Genomic DNA, 24,078 nt, shown 5'->3' with positions numbered 1-24,078 from the left:
ATTCAAGAATGGGAAGTCAACCAAATACAAAGATGATTCTTCTCAAAAAAAAAAAAAAAATACAAAGATGATAAATAAATAAAATAAATTGGCGGAGTCCACTCTTTGCTCTGTTATTAAAACGTGCACGAATAGCAATATGAAATTATAACATACAAAGAGTCTCATATCAAAACTACATGTCGTGTGGTTGAAAAGTATTTGGACAGCTTTTCCTTACGGCATTAGAGTGAGGATAAGAGTTTTGAGTAATATTTAACTAGTTTTGAATCAAAAATTAACATCACAAGGGCTATCTAAACAAGTACTTGACAAGGATATGTAGCTAGTGAGGAGTGTCTAATCAAAACTTTTCATATCCTTCTCTTTTTCTTTTCTTCTTTTTATTAAGGAAGAAGAAAAATAATTGAATTAAAATAGGGCATGGTTCACCCTATTTTAACTCGGGTCACCAGCATGACAAACTAGAATACTTACCACTATACTACAACGACTTGATGTTTTAGGTTTTTAATTTATTTTATTTATCAGTTAATAATCTATGATTAAAATTGTGTGACGTACATTTTTTATTATTAGTATGACAAAGATTATTCGTAAATAAGCCCTTAGGGTTAGCCCAAGTGATTCGAGGAGAAAGGGGGTGCTAATCTAATTATGTTCAAGCTAAACTAAGGGTTTGATCCCCTCCAATATAACCAAAAACATGAAGAAAATAAAAATCGAAGGGTTCTTGACCTAAAGCACCAAAATGAGCCAAAATTATCTTACTTATCCCAGTAACAGATTTTTATTCCCACTAACCCAATTTAAAGTAAAGAGACAATTTTACCCTCATTCAAATTAAACAGTTACATCATGTCTCTCTCATTCCTCTTATCTACACACACACACACACACACACACACTCTCCCCCTCCCTCTCCGTACGTACAGATCACCGGTCCTCGCGATAAAGTGTTTCCATTTCACCAATGGCGAGAGGCCCGACGATGACGAGACCGAACCCGGCGTTGTTTCTCACACGCCATCCAAGATCTCGTGGGCGCAATCCCTCAGCGTGGCCTCCAGCAACTCCGACAACACCAACTACAATCGTCGGTCTGAGTTCAACATCGACTCCTGGAACATGTCGGACTCGGCGGCCTTCTACTCCTTGCTGAGTCAGCTCCGGGCCAATGATCTGAGGGTGTTCGCCCTCTCTTAGCTCAAATCAGCGAGCTGCGGGTTCAATCGGGCCATGCTGATCGACGAGGGAGGGTTTAGGGTTTTTGGGCCTCGAATTCTGGCTGAGACGGATGTGCACCGCTGTCATCTTCGTCCTCGGCAAGAGGGGTCTCGAGCTTGGATCCCTCAGCTGCACTCAAGGTCCGGCCCAATTTCTGGGTGGGTTTGCTCCGATTCGGTGCCCAGAGCATTTTCTGGGTGCTGAAATCAAATTTTTTTTTTTGTTTTTGTTTTTTTTTAATAAACTGTGGGCAGAGGCCGAGAAGGAAAGAAAAAAAAGATAAAAAAATGTCTTATTATCTCGTAATAAAGGTTTATTACAAGATAATAAAAGATTGGGTGCGGCTATTGCCATCATATTATTTTCTTAGTTCACCCTACAAACATTTGAATTATTGAAAAACTATATTACCCAAATACAAAATGACTAAGGACTAAATACTGTTTAGTCCTTGAGCTTTTGACCATAAAACACTTCAGTCCCTGACCTTCTAATTTCACACGTTTAGTCCTTGTACTTCAAAATTTCGGACCAATAGGTCCTTGCCGTCTAAAACCTCAGTTAAGTCGCGGCAAAATGTCTATTGGACTAAAAGTACACTAATTTTCTAAAATCTAAATTTGTAAAGAAAACTAAATACATAATCAGTTAATTAAATACAAAGACTATTTAATTTCTCATTGGATAACATTAATCTTTTTCTTCTCCACCCAAATTTGAATTTATTACTTTTTTTTTTGTCTTTTTGTTCTCTCCTCATGGTTAATTCGTTATTCAATTCACAAAACCATTAGTGTTAACTTCATCAAAATCTTTGCAATATTCTTTATGAACACTGAAAGTAAAAAATTAAAACACGAAAAAAAAAATCAATATTTTCTTCATTGCTCATAGTTGTTAACTTACTAATTTTTTTTATATAGATTGAAATAGACGAACATTGAAATTGAAAGAAAAAAAATGGAAGTAAATCAAATTATGATTTTATTAGAAAACTTTAATATATTTTAGTTTTGTTATTGGTATAAATTAAATGAGAGATTTTCGTTAAAAAAATTCTTTTTTAATTGGATATGTCATATAAGGATATTTCTAGAAAGAGAAATGGGTTAGATAAGTAAATTTAATAATTGAAATTAAAATGTAGGGTGTAATGAGCAAGTAGGGTGAACAAAGTAAATGATAGGGTGGCAATAGCCGCACCCTAAAAGATTTTGAATTGACGTTATCTTCTCATCTTCTTCCTCAATCAAAGTTTTATTTGTCTAATTTTAAGAAGATTAGTTCCCCTTCCCCCTAATTAACATTTATTGCCCCCCCCCCCCCCCCAATAAAGGTTTATTGAGGGACAATAAAGGTTTATGAGGGAGGCAATAAATCTCTCTGCTGATCTATAAGATCTCTAACGACCTCTTTGGGGACCTTCGACGAGGTTTCAACTTTTATTGCCCCCTAATAAAGGGCAATATATAAAGGTTTATTGGAGGGGTAATAAACTTGTCCGGTCACCTATGAGATCTTCGACGAGATTTTCATAGAAGTCCGGTGATCGGTGATCTGATTCTTGCAGCCGGTGACTCCGGCGAAGTCTCCTACGCCATCTCTCTCTCTCTCTCTCTCTATGTAACAAAGGGGTGAGGGCAAAATAGTCTTAAAAAAAAACTTAATCGGGTATTAGAGAAGACCTTATTAAAAAAAAAAATAAGTTGGTGGTTTTTTTTTCCTAGAATTAGGGTAAATGATCAAAAACTCTAAATCGAAAACCATCTCCTAGCAGTATTAGTTCAATGATGGCCTTAGATCCTTGTAACTAAATTGCGAAGTGCATGGAAGACCAAGGTTTTGAGAAATCTTAATGTGGAAGGAAGGCATAGCTTTGCCAAAATACCCTATTATTAATTGTGAGCATATTTCATCAAATTAATATCCAAATGCACCCTTAAACGTGGCAACATGAAAGTTTTGTTGACGTGATCAGCCTTGGCTAATTAAGAATATTATCAAAAATCCCAAAAGAAAATACCAACCCCCATTTTCCTCCCACAAAAATCTCTCCTCCCTTAGCTTTCTTTCCATTCCAAACTCTCATTCATTTTCTTATGCACTTAACAAAATCATCAATTTTTCCAGATCTGTCATATCTATCCTCTCTTTTTTTCTGCATTTTCCCTGCTCATTGCTCAAGGTTCATCTCACATAGGACAACAACATGGTACGCTTTCTCATTGAAATTTTATTATTTCATGTGACAAATTAAGATGATGAGGGTGACTTTTAACAGAATTATGAAAATGGGTACTTGCCAAATTATGAAACACAGGTACTAATGGGGTTAGGTCTGTTTTGTCGTTTTCCTTTCTTAATTATATGATGATAACACATAATCGATTTTCCATGATATAAATTTGATTGATCGATAGTGGCGGAACCAAGAATGTGTTCGTTGTTGCCCTGTTGGGGCATGATAAAGTAAAAGTGAGATGAAATATGGCCGGACATGCCTCAGCAGTCTCTTATAAAAAAAATTGAGTGCATTCGGATCAAAATTCCATATATTTATAATTTCAGATTAATGGAAGGGAAAAATTAATTGTTGGAATAGAATGACCCCATTGATTTGTGGCTCAGGCTCTGTCACTCATATCAAAAAGCCGTAGGAAGGCTGACCCTCAACATTAGCTTAGCTATGTAGGCATTTCAACGAACACTACCTTTACATGAGTTGTCTGGTGGATATATTGACTCCATTAGCTCCACCATGGCTGTGCCACTATGATCAATGTTAATGATCTTTGTAGCATAGTAATCTTAAAGTATTTATTCTTAATCTGAGTTCCCAAGCTCTAGGCTCCCTTCGATGTTGTTCCAAATTTATAAAGTTGTACGTTATTTAATTACTTGCTTATGTAGTTGTGTGGTGATCTGTTATTATGAAATTTACGAGTTATACATCCCCTAAAATTGCTGCGTACAGTCGAACTCCGCGTCTGGAATGGCTGTGCATGATGATTGTAAGCTCAAGTTCTTGGAACTGAAAGCGAAGAGGAACCACCGATTCATTGTGTTCAAGATCGAGGAGAAGATACAACAGGTGATTGTAGAGAAGCTTGGAGGTCCTGATGAAAGCTACGAGGACTTCACTAACTCCATACCTGCTGATGAGTGCCGCTATGCTGTCTACGATTTTGATTTCACAACCGATGAGAACTGCCAAAAAAGCAAAATCTTCTTCATTGCATGGTTAGTATATATGTAGACCATAAAAAGCATATGAACTATTGATTAGCAATCTATAAGCATACGCATATATGGGGTGTCATTATTTGACAATACTGAAGCGTTTTACCTGAATAAGCACAAATAAATGGTTTTATTAAAATTTGAAGTGCTTTTTGTAAAAGTACTTGAAAGCTTCTCCAACTCGAATTATACTTCTCCATAGCATGTCAAACATCTGATATGATAGAGAACATGTAATTTGTGACACATAGTTCATGAACAAAGCTACTCTTCAAACACTGGTGCATTATTCACTACTTGCTCACCCAAGCTAGACCATGTAATTGGCTGTTTTCTGTTGTATACAGGTCGCCTGATACGTCGAGGGTGAGAAGTAAGATGCTTTATGCAAGCTCCAAGGACAGATTCAAGAGGGAATTGGATGGCATTCAAGTGGAGTTGCAGGCAACAGATCCTAGTGAGATGAGTTTGGATGTCATAAAAGGCCGAGCACTCTAAATCCTCATGTAGAGAATTCATTCATCCCTCACTGTCTTTATGTCACATGATGATCATCAAATTAAATTTTCTCAGTTAATTGTGACTGTGAGTGAGCTATTTTATACTGATTACTTGCTTTTCAGATCAGCTGTGGATTCAAATCTAAAATATTAGTTTGCTATGGCTTATGTGATCAGATATATTTTTTTTCTGTTCTCTTACAAAACAAAAATCTTACTTATTTTGAAGTTTTGTTTAGTATGAATATAGTAGAAGTTAGAGCATCTAATCCCACATTAGCTAGGAATTTCAATAAGCAGAATTATGGGCATGATCTTTTGCCATTGTCAGTATCCAGGTTTCAGTTTGCTCATCTAAGAAGGGAATGGAACACATAGGAAACGCACTAGAGAACACATGTATGTACAAAAGGGCCTCTATTGTTTTTTATTAGAACTCTGCCAATATTCATTTTCCCAAGCTTCCACTTGCCTAGTTGAGTTGGCTTTTCTCACAAGAAAATCACGAAGAGCTTGAGGATCATATGGAGGAGGCAAAGAACATGGGATTTCATCACTAGGAGACATCACCATGGACTCCTTCATGAATTTCTTCCATGTGCCAGTTGTAGGGCATGCCATTGTTTCAGAACATAGTTCCGATGCGTTGGGAGGTATCGTCGGTTTGAATTTCAAGAGCTTTGCATATTCATTCAGTACATGAAACATGTAGTCATACACATAGTCCATCTTCAGATCTTCTTGTATGAAGTTGCTTGCTGCCTCCCCAATTGCCTCTGCCTGTCATATTTTTAGTAAATCCCAGTTAGGTTATACCGATAAGACTACATGTTAAAGACCACCTAAAAACATAGCATATCAGACAGTACGTATAATGACAAACAATGGGACTAAAATTCACCTTTTTCGTGTGATTATTTCCCCATTCCACAGCAAATTTGAGAGAAGTGCACTTGCTGTTGTCCCTAATGGGCCAATAGTGCTCCAATGGTAGCATGCCTCTCATGTAGAAATCGTAATAACGAGGGTTTACATATAAGGTCATAGAATCACATGCCAGTATGTATTTTTCACTCACAGACCATGCCCATCCCTCTACATAAATTTTGTACCTGCACAAACCGAAGTTCTCTGTATATCAGTTAGTTGAAGTGGGAAACTAGGTAAAAGATTAAAATTGTCAAGATGAAATTTCAAAATAAATTTTAAAAGCTACCTGTGCTTGCATTGATCTTCTAAGCTGGACTGCTTGTACCCTTCTTTGGATTCTTTCTCCCAATTCTGAAGTTCAGTAAACAATCTATCATTTGGTGTTTAAAATTAAAAGCCAAGAAAATTACAGTCATATGTGATTAGATATAATTGGGGAAGTTAATATATACCTGTATGTATAAGAGTGTATTCCAGTCATTTTGGTCTGAAACATTGCATTTGAGAAGGTCTTTCCTGGTTGGAGCCACATTTGGGTTACCTTTCCAGTAAGCATAGGGCACCCTATCCTTCCACTCCGTTCTTTTATTGCCTTCCTTTATGCTTGGCAATAAGTTTTTCCATGGCTTTATATTGGTCTCAGCCCTATCAAAATTTAAAACTTTAGCTCAAATTTAAATTTCAATTAAAAATCTTAAATTGATCCTTCCAAATCCCTCTTTTTTCGCATGTGTGAGAGCGTTCGAACATATATAACTAAATGTTTGAACACCCTCTCACATACAAATTGTGAGATATGTAAAATCTTTCGAACACTCATAATTCAATGGACGAACACCCTCTCATATCATGCATTGAAAACCCCTCATAAGAAAATTTCAGTTATATTTTAATTAGATCTAACGTTGTCCCCTAAATTTAAATGGACACAGTAAAACGAAGAAACAGAAATTAAGGGACTTCACATGCAAACATATAGTGCAAGACAGAAGCAATTACCAGCCCCAAAAAGACCAATCTGGGAACACAATGTCCAAGCTGCCCTCATCGGCACAGTATCGGAAAACAGGCGGCGGCCCTGCATTTGGTCCCTGAAAGTCTTTTGATCGGACCACAGGCCGATCATCACAGTCGAACATGATCTCCAAGTCAGGCAATCTACCAGGGTATACCCTTAGAAGCTGCAAAATGCCCCATAATGTAAACATGTCCCTAGTTTGTATGGACTGCCTATACTTCTCTAGGTAGGCCTTGCCGTCCACAATCACGAGCCTAAAATGTGCGGTCCTGTGCGCCCGCTCCACCATGTCCCTCGTGATTCCCGTCTCTCTCCATGGCCATAGATCTTCGTGGATCCATCGGAAGTATGATGGGCATGTGACATTTGATGGAAGGTTAGGACTTGTAGGGTTGTGTTTGCTAGGGTAGGTTCTTGGACAAGTTTGTGTCACATTAATTCCAGTGGCACATTGGAGTGGGAATTCAATGGTTCTGGGTATTGTTGTTGGTGTTGGGATTGATTTGTTAGAAGAGGCACTTGAAAATATAAACTGAAAAGAGCAAACTCATGAAAGATATATTCTAGTATTAAAGATACAAAGTTTATATGCAATGCAAGTTATGATTTCAGTGGTAGCTACTTCAACAATTTTCTGATGAACTATTGAGTATTCTTAAAAACTTATTATGCGCATTCATAGTTTTTCTAACCCTCAAAAAAAAAAAAAAAAAAAAAAAAAAAGAACATTGCTATTTAGACCAGATTTCTGATCGATGAGTGATGTGATCATCGATCTCTCTAGCTAATAGAGGTCGAAGCAGGTGGATCTCACAATTGATCCCGCTTGTACATATGAATTCACGCTTTATTAGAAAGATGGTCATGAAGGTGACTAGCAAAAGTGGTCGAAAGAGTAAAAATTCGAGTTAAAACACAATGGCAGGAGCTAGACTAATGGATTGCATATACTGAAACTTCATAGGAGTTTAACTAAACTTACGGAGTCAATATCAACACTCCAGCCGGCAAATACCAGTCCAGCAACAAAGAAGAACAACAAGAACAAGAAGGCTACAGACGTAAATGTCCCGCTGCTCTTCTTCGTTGGCTGCCAACTTGATCCTGCAAAATTCCTATGCAATCCTGACCCGTCCAAGAAATCATACAAATGCTTCGCATTGTTCCTCTTCATCTCTATGCATGCAGATTGATTTGCTGCTAGGTAGCCTCCCCTAACAAAACCTCAATACTACCCTTGCTCAGTTTCTTGTTTATGGTTATACGAGTCCCAGTCTCTGTGGACTTGAAAGTCCTATTGGCATGGAAATGATATATAACGAATGTAGTCATTTTCAAACGCACATTTGAAATCTGTGGTTTCTTACTTTGAAAGGTTCATTCACGTTTTCTGCCCACAATATGCTCCATAATCAAATGCAGGATTCCTTATATAACACAACAAAAAGTCTTCCCCTAGCTAGTCTAAGTCTTGGCCAAACAGGCCAAAGCAACTTGCGTCTTTCTTCAAATATTGGAAATGGGACAGTACTACGTTATGTCTAGATCAAATTTCGAATGTACCCTTGTCTGCATCTCACAAGCATCTTAAGTTAGTTGTTACAGAAGAGGGCAACTTTGTCTTTTCATTGATACTCCATTGTCCTAGCTGGGCTGCTAGGTAGTCTTTGTTTGAGTGGGAGGATTAGGCACTTCCCAGTAAAACAAGGCTACATTAGCAGCAATTGCTTTTGATTTTTGGGATGAAACAAAGTCAATGGTGAGATTAAGTTTTAATGTTTAATGATCTTGTTAATCAGTCAATGGGAAACTTATCTTTTCGCAAATTCATTCAGGAGCCATACTTGAACAGAGAAGATCACATGGTTAGTAGTTTAGTAGAGATTAATAAATCACATGGTTTTTGCATCGTTAGCGTGTGATTACAATTGTAACAAGCTTCATTAAGAGTTACAAGGAACGATCAACGTGTTAAGAACGGCTTAGTTAGTTGAGGGTGAAAACTAATGACGGTTAAAGTGAGTCTTGCATAGAAAAGTTGAGTTATGGTCACATAATTAATGACACTATCCATGTTGTTCAACGTGAAATGAAGATGGTGAAAAAAGTGAAATCATATGGTGGGGTGCCAAAGCAAATTGTAAGGGAAGAGTAACAGATGTCATCTTCCTTATCTCTTATTGGATACTCCGGCTTATGCTCCACCCTATAGGGATGTCTTGCTGTGTTTCCTTCCTCCCACCATGGCGGTCAAAGCTTCATAGCCTCTTAGAGACGGGCGTGAATGCACCCGTCCCTCATGTGTGCCGGATCTACAAAGATTAGTGAATCGCGCACCAATTCTGCGAGAGGGAGTACCGTTGCACCCATCACACAGAAATGTTTCTCCAACTTGTGTGCAATTACTGGAAGGTTGGACTCGTGGGGTTAGAGCTAGGCTTGCCATCACAACTAATGCCGTGCAACTTACTCTTCAGTTAAGAAGTCAATGACTATTAAAGTGAAGTTCATATGACCCAGGAAGATAAGAGTAACAAGTACGTAACCTGTAAAACAATCCATTGAATTTCAGTGAACCATTTCGCATCCATGGCAGAGACTATGCAAACTCCATTGCTTCTTTGGCTCACCCTAGGCACTCACATTAGGGAGGCCATTACTCCTGGAGTTGACAAGAATCATTAATTATATGTTAAGAGCTCAAGGCGGAGAAAGATACAGATTTAAGGTCTCATTCTTCTAATTTTTCTTGCCTGTTCGAACAATTCGTCTAACAACTGCTATTCGAGTGTTTTACAATCAATCAATAGATGGCTAGCTAGAGAATCAAACTCCACGTGTCCACTGGAAGGGCAGCAAGAAAATTCTATACCAATTCGCACTAGAAAGCGTGAGAGTGTTGACTGTGAATCTGTCATCGAACATGTTTCCAGAAAGATGTGACAGTTGTGCAGCAACATGCTTTTGAAGGCAGAGACAGGTGAAGCAATGACATTTTCTTAGTTGGTGACTTGGACCCTTCGCTCTTAAGTTCATATGATACCCTTATCCTCAAAGCTGCTAGAAACCCTTTAAGCCACATCAGTATCCTGAAACTGCAAGCTTAAAAATATTTGCCCCAGATAATACTCGATTACCATTTAAATTTCAGTTTAAAGATCACAACATGCGAAAGCCATTACTAATTGTGGATAATGATTGAGCAGTAAATAACTGACCTCACTCTCCCATAGCAGAGAATGCCTCCAAATCTGGGGGCTTCAATAGCCAATTACTAAAGGTATGTCTTCTTTTTAGAACTTTTGACATTGCATTGTATTCATGTGCCCTTTCCTGCATGAGGATACCAGGTCTAAATAGTTAATGGATGACAAGTGATAGCCACTAATTCACACCTTGCTATAGTTAGCTAAGAAACTCTTCTTCCTTCACTCTTTTTTGGCTGTTTCAGAATACGATAGACAACAGTGCAGATGACCACATAATTAACTCAATATTATCACATAAAATTGAGCAAAATGTAATTCATAGACATCTGATATTTCTTTGAACATTAGTTCTTTTTGTTTTGTTTTATAATTAGACACTGATTCTACTCAGAGCAACAACAAAGCTTCCACAAACAATTACAAGCAAACTATAATGTCTACACCTAAAGCTCTTACACTTGCTCAGTATAAACCAGTACCACAACTTAGCTGTTACATTTTCTAATGTCATAAATTGTAGTCATTTATATTCTAAACAAAATTCCCATAATTACTGCATTGCCCACATAAATGAAACTTAATCAAAAGATGTTTGCAAAATTCAGAATACTGATTCTACCTTAATTTCTCGATACGACATCTCATTGACATGGATTTTGGTGGGGCATTCATTCCTTAGGGACAAGAAAATCTCCAAAAGCTGTTTTCTGTCAAATAGTAAGAAGAATTTGTCAATGACAGAAAGTGCGCATAAATAATTTAGTTTGGATCATAATTGTCGCCCTACTTGCATATAGGGGATTCAGTAGACGGACTGCGTGCTCCTTTTGCAGCACCTTGCTTTCTTCCTATGGTTCCAAGAATGACTTCATGCAAACCAGACTTATTCCAACATATCGAATACCTGTGAATCAAATCATGAATAAATCAATGGTAACCAAACAGTTACAGGATAACTTTGCATTCAGAATATGTCGAATTAACTAACAAAATACCCGCATGTTATAGTGGTCAAAGCGGTCTCAGAATGTTGAAATTCCTTTGGTGGCATTGGAGCTTCCCAGAGTAGTGGCTGCCATTGGCATTAGCATAGACATTTATAAGAACCTGGACATTTTCAATATCACAGAGTAGACACTTCACAGACCTGGTTCACCTGAAAGGGACTGGTCAGCTCGCTTGATAATGGTAGGACACGATCATGCAAAGCTTGTTTCAGACAATCAACCACAAGAACCTTTTCGGAGTTGATAGGGGATTGTCCAACAGTAATGGAAGAAAGGTATACAGGTTGAAGAAAGAAGGAAAGCAAAGCACCTGAAATAAGAATACAAACTATCTCATTCACTGATAGCTAATAGTGCAACCATTCAAGTTCTGTGAGTATAACAAGCATAAGCGCACAGTACACTATATGAAGTGCAAGCATGCCTGATCCAAGACAAATCATGCATTTTACAGCATTCAGTTCAAAATAATTTTACACCAAAAGTGTCGATTACTGGGAACTAACTGATTAAGTACATGATAGATCAAAGGACGAACCTTGAACTCCAACGACATTCCAACGAGCTATCTTGTCAGAGCAGCTAACTGATAATGTAGTATCACCACGACCAGGCTTTCTTTGAACCGTGCCAATTAGTTGTGAAGCGTCACCTAAAAAAACATATCACATGCAGACGCTCCGTGACTAAGACTCATGTCAAGGGTAACGATTCCTTTCACAAAAGAAAGTAATGACATTCATCATAGACATATACTGTTTTCCAGCAAACTATTTACACAAGCAAAAAGATGACAAGTTCAAAACTCCCTTTACCATTGTTCTCTAACAAGGCCGGCTTACTTATGGAATCATTAAGCTCCTCCAGTAATGAACCCCCTCCGCTAGGTGAGATATTTTTCAGGGGAGACAACAATGAACTCGGCGAAGCAATCCCACCTGCAAGAAACAACAATTAGTACAATCACAACATAGCTATTACATCAAAAAATTAACCAAGAGAAAGCTCTTCTTTTTCCTATTTACAAGCCAAAACTTACACGGCAGTTGCGATATATACATGTGCAATTTCCAACCCTTCCTCATTGTGTATTTTCCTTGTCCATCATCACCATCTGGGTCCAGTTCAAAAATAAACTTTTTCGCATCATCGTTTCGCAACTGTTTGCTTCCATTGTTATCTCTTTGCCTACTATAGATTTCAGAAAGACATTGTATCTGTGCATAGAAGAACCTAGCACCAGGCAACCCACACACCACCACAGGACGACACAGTAAACAACAAGCAGAAACAAATGCACATTCCCTCCGAACAAAAATAGGAATGAAGTGAATGTGAAGGGACCTGATTAAAGCGCGGCGAGCGATGACTTCGGCGTGGGAATCGTTGACGATATCGCCGCGGGGGCTGAGGAGTGAACGGCCGACGCATTTGGTTCCGGTTCCCAATGCTACAACTTCCAATTCTGATCAGCAATTCAAAATCAATGATTCAGAGACTGTTTGGTTTCAATGAAAGTGAAGGAAAAGAAGGAAAAGCGAGGACCTTGAAGAGGAGAGGAAAGGAGGAAGGCGGCCAAGACGGTGACTTCGCGGCCCTGAGGCTTGCCTTTCTTAGGAAGCGAGTTGTAGAGTGAGAGCACCTTGTCTGAGACTTTGTGTCCCCAATCTGAGTCTGTAGAAGAAGGACAAAACGACGGCTTTTCCAAGCAGGGAGGCGACGTCATGCTTTAGTGGTGGTGGGGGAGTTAGGGGGTGCTCCGGCGAGGTTCTCCGGGAGTTAGGGGGTCTAGAATCAGTTAAATGGGCCAGAACTTCTAGTCTAATATTGAGTCCACCTTTGCTTAGGTGGTCGAATCACGACCGTTCAAAGCTCATTCCTCGTAGACTAACTTGTGATTAGGTTAAACTAGTTTAGACATCGATATCTCAATATATATCGAATTAGTTGAGTCCATGCATTCATATATTGTAGACTACCCTGGAACCAAAACAAGTAATTGATAGTGAACTAGTACTCTAGACAGAAAAGAACATTAAACAATTGTGATTAGCTCAAGAAATGAAGAAATATGTGAATCGAATTTAAGATTAAACTAAGTTGGGGATTTAGTTATCTTCTCCAACATAACGAAATAGAAAAGTAGAGTAAGACAACCCAAGAAAATACTTTGACGGCTACATAGAATTATAGACGTCATTGAACATTGGACGTGAGTCGAGTTTATGTTTGGGTGCCTATGTTTGGATATTATTCTACTTACTAATTAAGTAGGTGGAATTGCATAGGTGGAAATTTTTTTTCAGTCTCGCACAACAGAGGCATGCAAGATGTGTCTAGGGAAAAAACCAACCTTTTGTGTTTTTTTTTTTATACGAAAAGAATATGAATTAAAGGTGGAAGCCTCTAGGGCATCCTGAGTTTACAACATCAAACAGTAAGGCTCTTACGGCCTCAATAGGGACCCTCTTAGTCCACATTGTTCCATTTTCATGTCTATGACCTAAGTTAGCTAAAGCATCCAGCACGAAGTTTGCTTCTCTAAATATATATGTGCTTGAAAGAGATCGATTCAAAGCTTGTGGCAATAGCTTGGATATCTTGGATGATTTTGATTAAGCGCCAAGGCGGCTGAATGGCGTTGTTGACAGCATTAATGACTAGTTTGGAGTCTCCCTCCACCTCAATTGTGTTGTAGCCTTGCTCTTTGGCACTTTCAAGTCCGTCTCTTAGAGCAAGGGCTTCTGCTAAAGGAAATGTAGTATTGTCGACTTGTCTGGTGGCTGCAATAAGAGGTCTGCCACGATTATCACGTACAACAAAACCATCACCAGTAGAAGTTCTGTTGACAGAGCCATCGAAGTTTAATTTAACGGCACAAGCAGAAGGAGAAGTGCACCGTATGGTGGAAGGTTGGTTTTGAGAAGAATCTCTTCCTGCTTGTCCAGCTGATGAGCTAATAATAGCTAGTATCGCAGATTCGCAGCTAAGGCTGCTACCACAAACTGTGGATTTAAATGAGTATTTCTAAATACTTTGTCATTTCTGGCTTTCCAAATCTGCCAGCAAGAGATAATCAATTTGGTATAAAGTTGGCTATCACTTGGAAGACCTTAAGATAACCCTCAGTCCAGTCCAAGTTTGTATGCATACCTGTTAATTTCCAGGCGTATGACATGCATACAATTGCCTTAAAAGTGGTAATTTGAGTCCTCAAAATAGTAATATTAGTCCTCAAAGTGGTAACATGAGTCCTTAAAGTGGTAAATTTTCTTAGTTACCACATGAGTCCTCAAAATAATAATATTAGTCCTCAAAGTGGTAACATGAGTCCTTAAAGTGGTAAATTTTCTTAGTTTACCATATGAGTCCTCAAAATAGTAATATTAGTCCTCAAAGTGGTAACATGAGTCCTTAAAGTGGTAAAAATAGTTGATGTATGAGAAATGTTAACATACCATAGCTTTACCCTAATTTCCATACTTCATTTGTAAAGCTACAATATCTAAAGAGATGATCTGCAGTTTCATTGTCAGAATTGCACAAAGGACAAGAAGTATGATTGATTAAACCAAATCTAGAAAGCCAATCTCTTATTTTCAGTCTCCCTCTTAGGAGAAGCCATCCAAAGAGCTTAATTTTTGGTTGGATATATATCAAGTTTCCATAATTTATTATAATAAGCTCAATTTGGTTATGATTTTCCCTAAACAACCAACCTTGATAAACCAGCGTACTAATGCTCAAGTCTCAAACGCCAATTGGAGTGAGCATCTCCCTCCTAAACTGCAAGTCAAGACATAGGGATGTTTGCCTATGAGTGCCGCGCGCTATGCTACGAGGACTTCACTAAGTCCATACCTGCTGATGAGTGTCGCTATGCTGTCTATGATTTTGATTTCACAACCGATGAGAACTGCCAAAAAAGCAAAATCTTCTTCATTGCATGGTTAGTATATATGTAGACCATAAAAAGCATATGAACTATTGATTAGCAATCTATAAGCATACGCATATATGGGGTGTCATTATTTGACAATACTGAAGCGTTTTACCTGAATAAGCACAAATAAATGGTTTTATTAAAATTTTAAGTGCTTTTTGTAAAAGCACTTGAAAGCTTCTCCAACTCAAATTATACTTCTCCATAGCATGTCAAACATCTGATATGATTGAGAACATGTAATTTGTGATACATGGTTCATGAACAAAGCTACTCTTCAGACACTGGTGCATTATTCACAACTTGCTCACCCAAGCTAGACCATGTAATTGGCTGTTTTCTGTTGTAAACAGGTCACCTGATACGTCAAGGGTGAGAAGTAAGATGCTTTATGCAAGCTCCAAGGACAGATTCAAGAGGGAATTGGATGGCATTCAAGTGGAGTTGCAGGCAACAGATCCTAGTGAGATGAGTTTGGATATCATAAAAGGCCGAGCACTCTAAATCCTCATGTAGAGAATTCATTCATCCCTCACTGTCTTTATGTCACATGATGATCATCAAATTAAATTTTCTTAGTTAATTGTGACTGTGAGTGAGCTATTTTATACTGATTACTTGCTTTTCAGATCAGCTGTGGATTCAAATCTAAAGTATTTGTTTGCTATGGCTTATGTGATCAGATTAATTTTTTTATGTTCGCTTACAAAACAAAAATCTTACTTATTTTGAAGTTGTGTTTAGTATGAATACAATAGAAGTTGGAGCATCTAATCATTAGCTAGGAATTCCAAGTGTTACATCCCAATAAGCAGAATTATGTGGGCATGATCTTTTGCCATTGTCAGTATCCAGGTTTCAGTTTGATCTTCTAAGAAGGGAATGGAACACATAGGAAACGCACTAGAGAACACATGTATGTAGAAAAGGACCACTGTTGTTTTTTATTAGAACTCTGCCAATATTCATTTTCCCAAGCTTCCACTTGCCTAGTTGAGTTGGCTTTTCTCTCAAGAAAATCACGAAGAGCTTGAGGATCATATGGAGGAGGCAAAGAACATGGGATTTCATCACTAGGAGACATCACCATGGACTCCTTCATGAATTTCTTCCATGTGGCAGTTGCAGGGCATGCCATTGTTTCAGAACATAGTTCCGATGCGTTGGGAGGTATTGTCGGTTTGAATTTCAAGAGCTTTGCATATTCATTCAGTACATGAAACATGTAGTCATACACATAGTCCATCTTCAGATCTTCTTGTATGAAGTTGCTTGCTGCCTCCCCAATTGCCTCTGCCTGTCATATTTTTAGTAAATCCCAGTTAGGTTATACTGATAAGACTACATGTTAAAGACCACCTAAAAACATAGCATATCAGACTGTACATACGTATAATGACAAACAATGGGACGAGGGACTAAAATTAACCTTTTTCGTGTGATTATTGCCCCATTCCACAACAAATTTGAGAGAAGTGCACTTGCTGTTGTCCCTAATGGGCCAATAGTGCTCCAATGGTAGCATGCCTCTCATGTAGAAATCGTAATAACGAGGGTTTACATATAAGGTCATAGAATCACATGCCAGTATGTATTTTTCACTCACAGACCATGCCCATCCCTCTACATAAATTTTGTACCTGCACAAACCGAAGTTCTCTGTATATCAGTTAGTTGAAGTGGGAAACAAGGTAAAAGATTAAAATTGTCAAGATGAAATTTCAAAATAAAATTTAAAAGCTACCTGTGCTTGCATTGATCTTCTAAGCTGGACTGCTTGTACCCTTCTTTGGATTCTTTCTCCCAATTCTGAAGTTCAGTAAACAATCTATCATTTGGTGTTTAAAATTAAAAGCCAAGAAAATTACAGTCATATGTGATTAGATATAATAGAGGAAGTTAATATATACCTGTATGTATAAGAGTGTATTCCAGTCATTTTGGTCTGAAACATTGCATTTGAGAAGGTCTTTCCTGGTTGGAGCCACATTTGGGTTACCTTTCCAGTAAGCATAGGGCACCCTATCCTTCCACTTCGTTCTTTTATTGCCTTCCTTTATGCTCGGCAATAAGTTTTTCCATGGCTTTATATTGGTCTCAGCCCTATCAAAATTTAAAACTTTAGCACAAATTTAAATCTTGTCTGTCTAGATGACAGCGGAATGATATGTAATGACCTATTCTGCCTTATGAATATATTTTCGCCCTCGGGCACTTCAAAAAAAAAAATTAAAAATCTTAAATTGATCCTTCCAAATCATTCTTTTTTCGCATGTGTGAGAGCGTTCGAAAACCTTATGCTTGGCCTCAACAGTAAGGTTCTTGAGGCCTCAATAGGGATCCTCTTAGTCCACATTGTGCCATTTTCATGTCTATGACCTAAGTTAGCTAAAGCATCCGCCACGAAGTTTGCTTTTTTAAATATGTGCTTGAAAGAGATCGATTCAAAGCTTGTGGCAATAGCTTGGATATCATGGATGATTTTGATTGAGCGCCAAGGCGGCTGAATGACGTTGTTGACAGCATCAATGACTAGTTTGGAGTCTCCCTCCACCTCAATTGTGTTGTAGCCTTGCTCTTTGGCACTTTTAAGTCCGTCTCTTAGAGCAAGGGCTTCTGCTAAGGGAACTGTAGTATTGCCGACTTGTCTGGTGGATGCAATAAGAGGTCTGCCACGATTATCACGTACAACAAAACCACCACCAGTAGAAGTTCTGTTGACAGGGCCATCAAAGTTTAGTTTAACAGCACAAGCATAAGGAGAAGTCCACCGTATGGTGGAAGGTTGGTTTTGAGAAGAATCTCTTCCTTCTTGTCCAGTTGATGAGCTGATCGATAATAGCTAGTATCGCAGATTCGCAGTTGAGGCTGCTACCACAAACTGTGGATTTAAATGAGCATTTCTAAATACTTTGCCATTTCTGGCTTTCCAAATCTTCCAGCAAGAGATAATCAATTTGGTATAAAGTTGGCTATCATAAGGTCTAGACAACAATACGTCTTGGAAGACCTTAAGATAACCCTCAGTCCAGTCCAAGTTTGTATGCACACCTGTTAATTTCCATACTTCATTTGCAAAGCTACAATATCCAAAGAGATGATCTACAGTTTCATTGTTAAATTGCACATAGGACAAGAATTATCATTGATTAAACCAAATCTAGAAAGCCAATCTCTTGTTTTCAGTCTCCCTCTTAGGAGAAGCCATCCAAAGAGCTTAATTTTTGGTTGGATATCGAGTTTCCATAATTTATTAATATGCTCAATTTGGTTATGATTTTCCCTAAACAACCAACCTTGATAAACCAGCTTACTAATGCTCAGGTCCCAAACGCCAATTGGAGTGAGCATCTCCCTCCTAAACTGCAAGTCAATACATAGGGATGTTTGCCTCAAAATCGCCTCAGTCGAAATGAGAGGTCGAGTAACGCAGTCGGAAGTAACGGGGTTTACAAGCGCGATAAACCCTAAAGACATAGTTCTGGAGTCCACCAGAGAAATAAAGAAAAATCTCTATATTTTATTAAATTTGATATGATAAACTGATTCTAGTACAAAGCATAATGATGCTTATATAGGCATCCAAAACCCTAAATCATAATCTGTCAAGAAATCCTAAAGAATCCAAATTAAAAAGGAAACTAAAAACCTAAAATAAAAAGAGTCCTAAAACAAATGTAAGACAAGCCTAAAAATATTAAATCTCAAATCGGATAATTAAAACGATATATTTTGGCATAAATCTGTTAGGGCTCACTAAATTGAGTCTTGAAGATCTCGTCGTTCCCATTCTGGAAATGTACCATGCATCTCAAACGGACATTCTGGCCAAAAGTTGATCAAATCTGATTCACAATTAAGACCTGACTTTTCGCACGAGAAACCTGAAAAGTCCAAAACCAAATTTTCTTGGATATTGCAGTGGCTAGTAACCTCATTATGCGTGAATTACCTATTTTCCAATCACTCTTCTTGATTCCACGCCGCTTCTTTATTTTTCTAGTTTTTCGGCTAAACCAAACTCATTCTCGTCCTACATCATCGAGGGACCAAACAAGGGAGTAACTGATTCCCCCATGCATAGTCATTGGTCATCACAACCAAGAGTAGAGTGACAGGGATGGCCGTCCTTTGTTTGAATCATCGATGATTAAACTAGCCCAACATTGTGTATAGGATCTTGAGCAAGAGCAAAAGTCTCTCAAAAGAAGGAAAAATAAAATTAAAAAACAGATATATTCTCACTATCTAAAGTGCAATACTTCATTTCTTCGCTTAGTAGAATAACGATTGTATTGCTCTCTCATTATCCCGTTTCTTTCATCTTGGGCTGCTTCTATTTCGCTCGTTGTTAAGATGCAAAAGTTTAAAATCAGACAAGGATGATTAGAAGCAGCTCTAATTCAACTCTAATTTTTCCAATTCTATTCACTTCTTTATTAGTTTTTTTTTTTTTTTTTTAATCAAACCCCAAAAGGCAGTAATATATTCATCTCAAGGCAGAATGACCATTACACACTATTCTGTTATCATCTAAAGACATACAAGAAGGATATGTTAGTACCCACAGTGGTACATAAAGTAGGTCCACTCATTAGACATCAAATATGTCGAAATAGCGGGTCTCCTCCTTCGGTAATACTCCATAAGATTCGCTAAAAAACATAAAAGTGTATAACTCCCTAACAAATAGAGAATTATTGAAAATAAACTAAGCTACTAATGTAGGGTTCCATAAACGAAGGAAAATAATAGAACGAAAAAAAATCTAAACTAATAAGAAAAATCTAAATTTCTTTATTGTTATATGTACTTGTGCATTTGATTAATAAACACGTGTCTTCATCTCCTTGAAAGCTTAGGAAGCTCAGGTGAAAAAGTTACTCAGGAGAGGATCCGCTCTCTCCTTCCATACCCCCCCCCCCCCCCCCCGGTTTCCTTGCACTATTTACTCATTTTTCATTATTTTATTACATTGAATACAATCTTTTTAACAATTTTCCTTATGTTACCAAACACCGGAAAAAAAAGTTCGTGGAAAATTTAATTTTCCTTCCCATGAGAATGACAAATTAATTATTTTCCTTTCTGCGAACCAAACGAAGCCTAAGGGGCAATTTTTGAGGGACTACGAGGGACAAATGAATCTGACAGCTAAAAACAAATTGTCCCTCACAGTCCCTTAAAAATGTCTCTTAAGATTATCCCTTAGGTGAGCAAGACTGCATTCATCCAGGTGCTATGCAATATTTGTTTTAGATTCATTTAATCATTATTTTATATCAATTAGATTAAAAAGAAATTAGTTAGAACTTGAGCCCCAATGCAAGGTCTTGAGTGTTGTGCATTTAAATTGCCTTGAGTCCTCAAATTATCATAACCGACCTTGATAGAGATTAACAACATGCTAAAGAACGGAAATAAGATAAGCCACTGTCATATCTCACAAGGAGAAGTTAGGGAGGGGAGCGAGAGCATTCTCTTATCTTATCGTCATACTATTAAGTAAATTAGAAATTTCATAGTTAAGACATAAAGATAATAAAGTTATAAGAGACTTCATAGAGAGCAGAGCCTTAGGGTTTTTTGGGTAGAGCGTGGCGGTGGCGTAATTGCCGGTTGTGTAGCACCGACACATCATCATCGTGGGTCATGAGAAGCATATCTTAGCATCTACTGTTTGGCGAAGATCGAAGTGATTTGACTTGTTTAGAGGCGAGGCTTCTCAGTGGCGAGGTTTATTGCGCTGTCGGATCGAGTTAGATCGGCAACGGTCCAGGGAGGCCAACTTGGTGGATCTTGGTCAGATTACCGAGTTGTCGAGGAGGTTTCGCACCGTCTTGGGTTTCCTGGTTTCCGGCCTTGGTCGAGCGGCGCATCGTGTGTTTAACAGGCCGTTGGTGATTCTGATCGAAGTTCCGATGCAATGGAGGATAGTCTTGCCACTGGAGAGCCTAACGGTGGCAGAGGCAGTATGGCAGCAGTGGCCTAGGGTTTTTGCCCTATTGGCTCGAGTTTGGGCTTGAGCCTTTGGGCCTGGATTCAAGCTTGGGTTGTTGGGCTCAAATATGTGGGTTCAACTTTGTGGGCGTGAGCTCCACCTTGGGTTTATGAGGCAGGAAAGCCTTCCCGTTAGGCAAGATTTGATTTGGGCTTGGGCTCAAGTCTAGGCAAACTGAGCCCTAATGTATTAGGGTATTGAGCCTGTGTAAGGTTGGATAAACTTCTATGAGTCTTTTTGTGAGGGTTCTTTTTAAGCATTGACTAGGCCAAAATCAACCCAATAATTGATTAATGGGGGGATTTTTGTGTGTGATTCAGATAATGAACAGAGCTTGCAGCGTGAAGAGTGGTGTGGGAGCTAGAAACACACTGCGGTGAGAGAATTGGATAGTTTTTGGATTTGGGATTTCTGGGAAGGCTTGAAGGACGATTTGGAAGGGTAGCTGAGGACTGGGTTTATGCTTGAAAGCTTGAAGGCATGACTGCTATAGGTGCTTCTCAACTTTCTGGGCTTTTGCTCGATTTGTGCTCCCCCCTTTTACACTGGAAAAGCTCTCCTTTTATAGACTCTATTGGAGAGGCTTTGAAGCTTCAGAACATTTGGATTTCTGGGTAAAGCAGTGTTTTCTCATCAATCTATATAGAATCTTTGCCTTAAATTTAGGAAAAGAGATGCTTGCTTGGAAGATGAGAGCTTGGGGGACGTAATGGTTGCCACAGCGGTTGACACTCCTTGTAGCAGAGGCAGCTGTAGTGACGGGAAACAAGGAACGAGGCAGACTAGGTGGTTGAGGGGAATTGAAATTTGTAAACTCATCGTTTAAGGTTAGGGTAGAGGTTGGCGGCTAGGGTTTCGCTGATCTGAGGATATCAACGTTGAGAACGAAGGTTCTCATAGATCGGAGGCGTGATGGCAGAGGCTATGGCGACTCGGCTGGCGGCGGCACTTGCATTGACGGATGACGCGGTGGTGGAGTTTGGGGAAGCTGGAGCAGCGACTGTTGCTGCGTCTGGCTTTTATCTGGTGGGTCGTATGTTGGCACCTAGGGCAGAGGATGCTGCTGGATTGCCCAAGGCGATGGCGGCGGTATGGGGCCTGCGTGATCGTCTCTCGATCACGAAGGTTGAAGGGGACCGCTTTCAGTTCCGCTTTGCGGTGAAGGAGGAAGGTCAGAGAGTTCTGCACGGGGGCCCGTGGCATTTCAAGAATCGGATGCTCTTGCTGGAGGAGTATGATGGCTTTGGGGCGCCGGAGTTGGTTCCATTGAACTCGTTGGAGGCATGGTGTTTGGACCCAAAATGAACATTTTGGCCTGACAAGGCACGTCTTGGAGAAATTGAGCCAATATCAGTGGCTCAAGCTATATATTTTCGACAAGCTCGAAATATATATTTAGAGGCTAAATAAAGCCTACTATGGAAGTATGACAAGTCAACTTTAGCATATTTTCCTACTTCGGCTAGGAAAAACCGAGCTAGACAAGGAAGGAGGGGTGGCAGACTAACCAAATGAAATCGAAATGTGCTGAAACTTTCCAGATCCATTCTAGACAGCCCAAGGATCATTTCTTATGAAGAGTGCAAGAGCGTTTTTTGAGTGGAAGGCCTTCAAACAATCAGCCCAATTTTCTACAGAAGCAAAACTGGAAAACTGGACCTGTAAGAGGTCCAGCAGCATTTTCGGCCCAACCACATGGAATAAAAATCTGAAAATTTGTCAGGATGATCTACACTCATAGTGGAACATTTCATATGAAGAAGTCTAAGGCATATAATGAAGTCTTGTTGGAGAAATAATTGAAGGAATAAAGGGGCAGAAACTGACCTAAAACCAGCTCAATATTCACATGTTCATGTTTCCTACCCACATGAAGAAAGCTAGATGTTTTTCTCTTTTTCCTTGGATATATTTTTCTTCTACAATCTCTTTAATAGATCATCACCACTTCCATGTTGCTGCACCTTCATGCTTTGCTTTCATTTCATCTTTTCTCTATCTTTTCCATATTTTACAAGTGAACTTAGATCTACTTTCATTATTTTTCTTCCACTCATCATTTCACTCTTCTTTTTCTTCCCTATATAAACACCTTCTCCTCTCATTCTAAAACACACATTCACATTCAACAACAACATCTCTAAGATGATCTAAGTTCTCTCTAGAGCAAACCTCTCTAAGAGCAACTCCTCTCCTTCTCTTTCTCTTACCGGTGATCATACTCCTAGTCCTAGTCTTCCCAGAAGCCGACTTTCAGTGCCACCAAACCCTCTGTCAACGTGCTTCGGTCCTAGTCTCCTCGGGAGCCGACGGTAGTGCCGCGACCACAACGGTTACAGAACCAGCCAAGCAAGGGTAACGCCCTAGCAACCCAGCCAAGCTAAAGTCACGCTTTAGCAAGTTCTCTCTACTTCCCGGTGGTTCTCGCTCTGCTCGATCTACAACATCGAGTATCGATTTGGTGACGCAAGAAGATTAGCAAAAGTCCTCACCACGAGGCACAAAGAATCCCACGACGAGGTTGGTGCTCTCCTCGTCCACAATTGCTTGAAAGAAGTCAGGTCAAGGGACACCCCCGACGACCGCACCCGAACGGTGCTGGCACGCCCGCGCAAGAAAAGAGACTGTTGACCAGCTGCAGCAAAATTGGAGCCAAACACATGGGTCACGGTGCGACGTCTACCTCCACGTCTGCAGACGGAAGAGTCGTTGATGTTGATTGGATCGTCAATGGGCCGGTTTCTGCGAGCAGAGAAGTTTGCACTGCAGCGGGGTTCTCCTGACCAACGCTTCCGGGTCCTCTTGGATGTTCGCCGGCGTCTCTGGGGGCAGCGGACTTTTGGCTTTACAGAGACGGTACGGGCGGAGGTGGATCTGTTCTATGAGAAGGTCAAAGGGTGGTGCAGAGAGTGTGGCCTTTTTGACCATGGTGATCGGGTGTGTGATCAGTTTTTGATTAAGAAAAGTGGAGGTGGGCTGACAGGACCTACAGGGTTAGTATTG

General features: G+C 39.3%; 5 protein-coding genes and 1 long non-coding RNA gene across 10 annotated transcripts; 2 read left to right on the top strand and 4 right to left on the bottom strand.

The window, feature by feature from the left end:
* Positions 1-3,245: 3,245 nt before the first annotated feature.
* On the top strand, positions 3,246-5,094 carry LOC133718148 (actin-depolymerizing factor 10). Of its 2 annotated transcripts, none has more exons than XM_062144965.1 (3): positions 3,246-3,439; positions 4,202-4,467; positions 4,815-5,094. In XM_062144965.1, exons 1-3 carry the CDS (start codon positions 3,437-3,439, stop codon positions 4,963-4,965), a joined length of 420 nt encoding a protein of 139 aa, XP_062000949.1. In that variant the 5' UTR covers positions 3,246-3,436; the 3' UTR covers positions 4,966-5,094. The 2 variants fall into 2 exon arrangements, with proteins under 2 accessions (XP_062000949.1, XP_062000947.1); XM_062144963.1 differs by lacking the exon at positions 3,246-3,439 and adding an exon at positions 3,693-4,108.
* Positions 5,095-5,227: 133 nt separating this feature from the next.
* LOC133718147 (uncharacterized) lies at positions 5,228-8,449 on the bottom strand. Its single transcript, XM_062144962.1, has 6 exons — positions 7,898-8,449; positions 6,897-7,447; positions 6,350-6,542; positions 6,184-6,248; positions 5,869-6,079; positions 5,228-5,747 (listed from the first exon to the last, which is right to left on the bottom strand). Exons 1-6 carry the CDS (start codon positions 8,087-8,089, stop codon positions 5,385-5,387), a joined length of 1,575 nt encoding a protein of 524 aa, XP_062000946.1. The 5' UTR covers positions 8,090-8,449; the 3' UTR covers positions 5,228-5,384.
* Positions 8,450-8,919: 470 nt separating this feature from the next.
* Positions 8,920-9,580, bottom strand: LOC133717732 (uncharacterized). The gene is made up of 2 exons (XR_009849902.1): positions 9,462-9,580; positions 8,920-9,320 (listed from the first exon to the last, which is right to left on the bottom strand). It is a non-coding gene; the product is annotated as an uncharacterized LOC133717732 (long non-coding RNA).
* A 16-nt stretch (positions 9,581-9,596) lies between these two features.
* On the bottom strand, positions 9,597-13,029 carry LOC133717731 (tRNA-specific adenosine deaminase TAD1). 4 transcript variants are annotated; one of them, XM_062144450.1, is made up of 11 exons: positions 12,677-13,029; positions 12,476-12,596; positions 12,171-12,364; positions 11,947-12,069; positions 11,670-11,783; positions 11,272-11,441; positions 11,120-11,196; positions 10,912-11,028; positions 10,744-10,831; positions 10,134-10,248; positions 9,597-10,017 (listed from the first exon to the last, which is right to left on the bottom strand). In XM_062144450.1, the coding sequence occupies exons 1-10, from the start codon at positions 12,855-12,857 to the stop codon at positions 10,135-10,137; spliced, it is 1,299 nt and encodes a 432-aa protein (XP_062000434.1). In that variant the 5' UTR covers positions 12,858-13,029; the 3' UTR covers positions 9,597-10,017; position 10,134. The 4 variants fall into 4 exon arrangements, with proteins under 4 accessions (XP_062000434.1, XP_062000435.1, XP_062000433.1 ...); XM_062144451.1 differs by having other exon boundaries at positions 9,597-9,972; XM_062144449.1 differs by having other exon boundaries at positions 9,597-10,010; positions 12,677-13,027.
* Positions 13,030-14,937: 1,908 nt separating this feature from the next.
* Positions 14,938-15,755, top strand: LOC133716676 (actin-depolymerizing factor 10-like). The gene is made up of 2 exons (XM_062143352.1): positions 14,938-15,080; positions 15,428-15,755. The coding sequence occupies exons 1-2, from the start codon at positions 14,938-14,940 to the stop codon at positions 15,576-15,578; spliced, it is 294 nt and encodes a 97-aa protein (XP_061999336.1). The 3' UTR covers positions 15,579-15,755.
* Positions 15,756-15,796: 41 nt separating this feature from the next.
* LOC133716675 (uncharacterized) lies at positions 15,797-17,993 on the bottom strand. The gene is made up of 6 exons (XM_062143351.1): positions 17,986-17,993; positions 17,369-17,788; positions 16,985-17,177; positions 16,819-16,883; positions 16,504-16,714; positions 15,797-16,371 (listed from the first exon to the last, which is right to left on the bottom strand). Exons 1-6 carry the CDS (start codon positions 17,991-17,993, stop codon positions 15,946-15,948), a joined length of 1,323 nt encoding a protein of 440 aa, XP_061999335.1. The 3' UTR covers positions 15,797-15,945.
* Between the last annotated feature and the right edge of the window lie 6,085 nt (positions 17,994-24,078).

This window comes from Rosa rugosa, chromosome 6, assembly GCF_958449725.1.
Source record: "Rosa rugosa chromosome 6, drRosRugo1.1, whole genome shotgun sequence".
Classification (NCBI taxonomy): domain Eukaryota; kingdom Viridiplantae; phylum Streptophyta; class Magnoliopsida; order Rosales; family Rosaceae; genus Rosa; species Rosa rugosa.
Note: the sequence above shows the minus strand (reverse complement) of the source record. Positions and strands in the feature narration are given on the sequence as shown.

Excerpts from the sequence above, each read along its gene's own strand:
- LOC133716675 (XM_062143351.1), bottom strand. Across the intron at positions 16,884-16,984 it reads ATACACTCTTATACATACAG|AATTGGGAGAAAGAATCCAA; the intron begins GTATATATTAAC and ends ACTGAACTTCAG. Across the intron at positions 16,715-16,818 it reads GAAGATCAATGCAAGCACAG|GTACAAAATTTATGTAGAGG; the intron begins GTAGCTTTTAAA and ends CGGTTTGTGCAG.
- LOC133718147 (XM_062144962.1), bottom strand. The coding sequence starts at position 8,089 with ATGAAGAGGAACAATGCGAAGCATTTGTATGATTTCTTGGACGGGTCA. Across the intron at positions 7,448-7,897 it reads GGAGTGTTGATATTGACTCC|TTTATATTTTCAAGTGCCTC; the intron begins GTAAGTTTAGTT and ends TGCTCTTTTCAG. Across the intron at positions 5,748-5,868 it reads GAAATAATCACACGAAAAAG|GCAGAGGCAATTGGGGAGGC; the intron begins GTGAATTTTAGT and ends AAAATATGACAG.
- LOC133717731 (XM_062144450.1), bottom strand. The coding sequence starts at position 12,857 with ATGACGTCGCCTCCCTGCTTGGAAAAGCCGTCGTTTTGTCCTTCTTCT. Across the intron at positions 11,442-11,669 it reads GAATGTCGTTGGAGTTCAAG|GTGCTTTGCTTTCCTTCTTT; the intron begins GTTCGTCCTTTG and ends TTCTTATTTCAG. Across the intron at positions 11,197-11,271 it reads GTCCCTTTCAGGTGAACCAG|CCACTACTCTGGGAAGCTCC; the intron begins GTCTGTGAAGTG and ends TGCCAATGGCAG.
- LOC133718148 (XM_062144963.1), top strand. The coding sequence starts at position 4,085 with ATGTTGTTCCAAATTTATAAAGTT. Across the intron at positions 4,109-4,201 it reads TGTTCCAAATTTATAAAGTT|TCGAACTCCGCGTCTGGAAT; the intron begins GTACGTTATTTA and ends TGCTGCGTACAG. Across the intron at positions 4,468-4,814 it reads AAAATCTTCTTCATTGCATG|GTCGCCTGATACGTCGAGGG; the intron begins GTTAGTATATAT and ends TGTTGTATACAG.
- LOC133716676 (XM_062143352.1), top strand. The coding sequence starts at position 14,938 with ATGTTTGCCTATGAGTGCCGCGCGCTATGCTACGAGGACTTCACTAAG. Across the intron at positions 15,081-15,427 it reads AAAATCTTCTTCATTGCATG|GTCACCTGATACGTCAAGGG; the intron begins GTTAGTATATAT and ends TGTTGTAAACAG.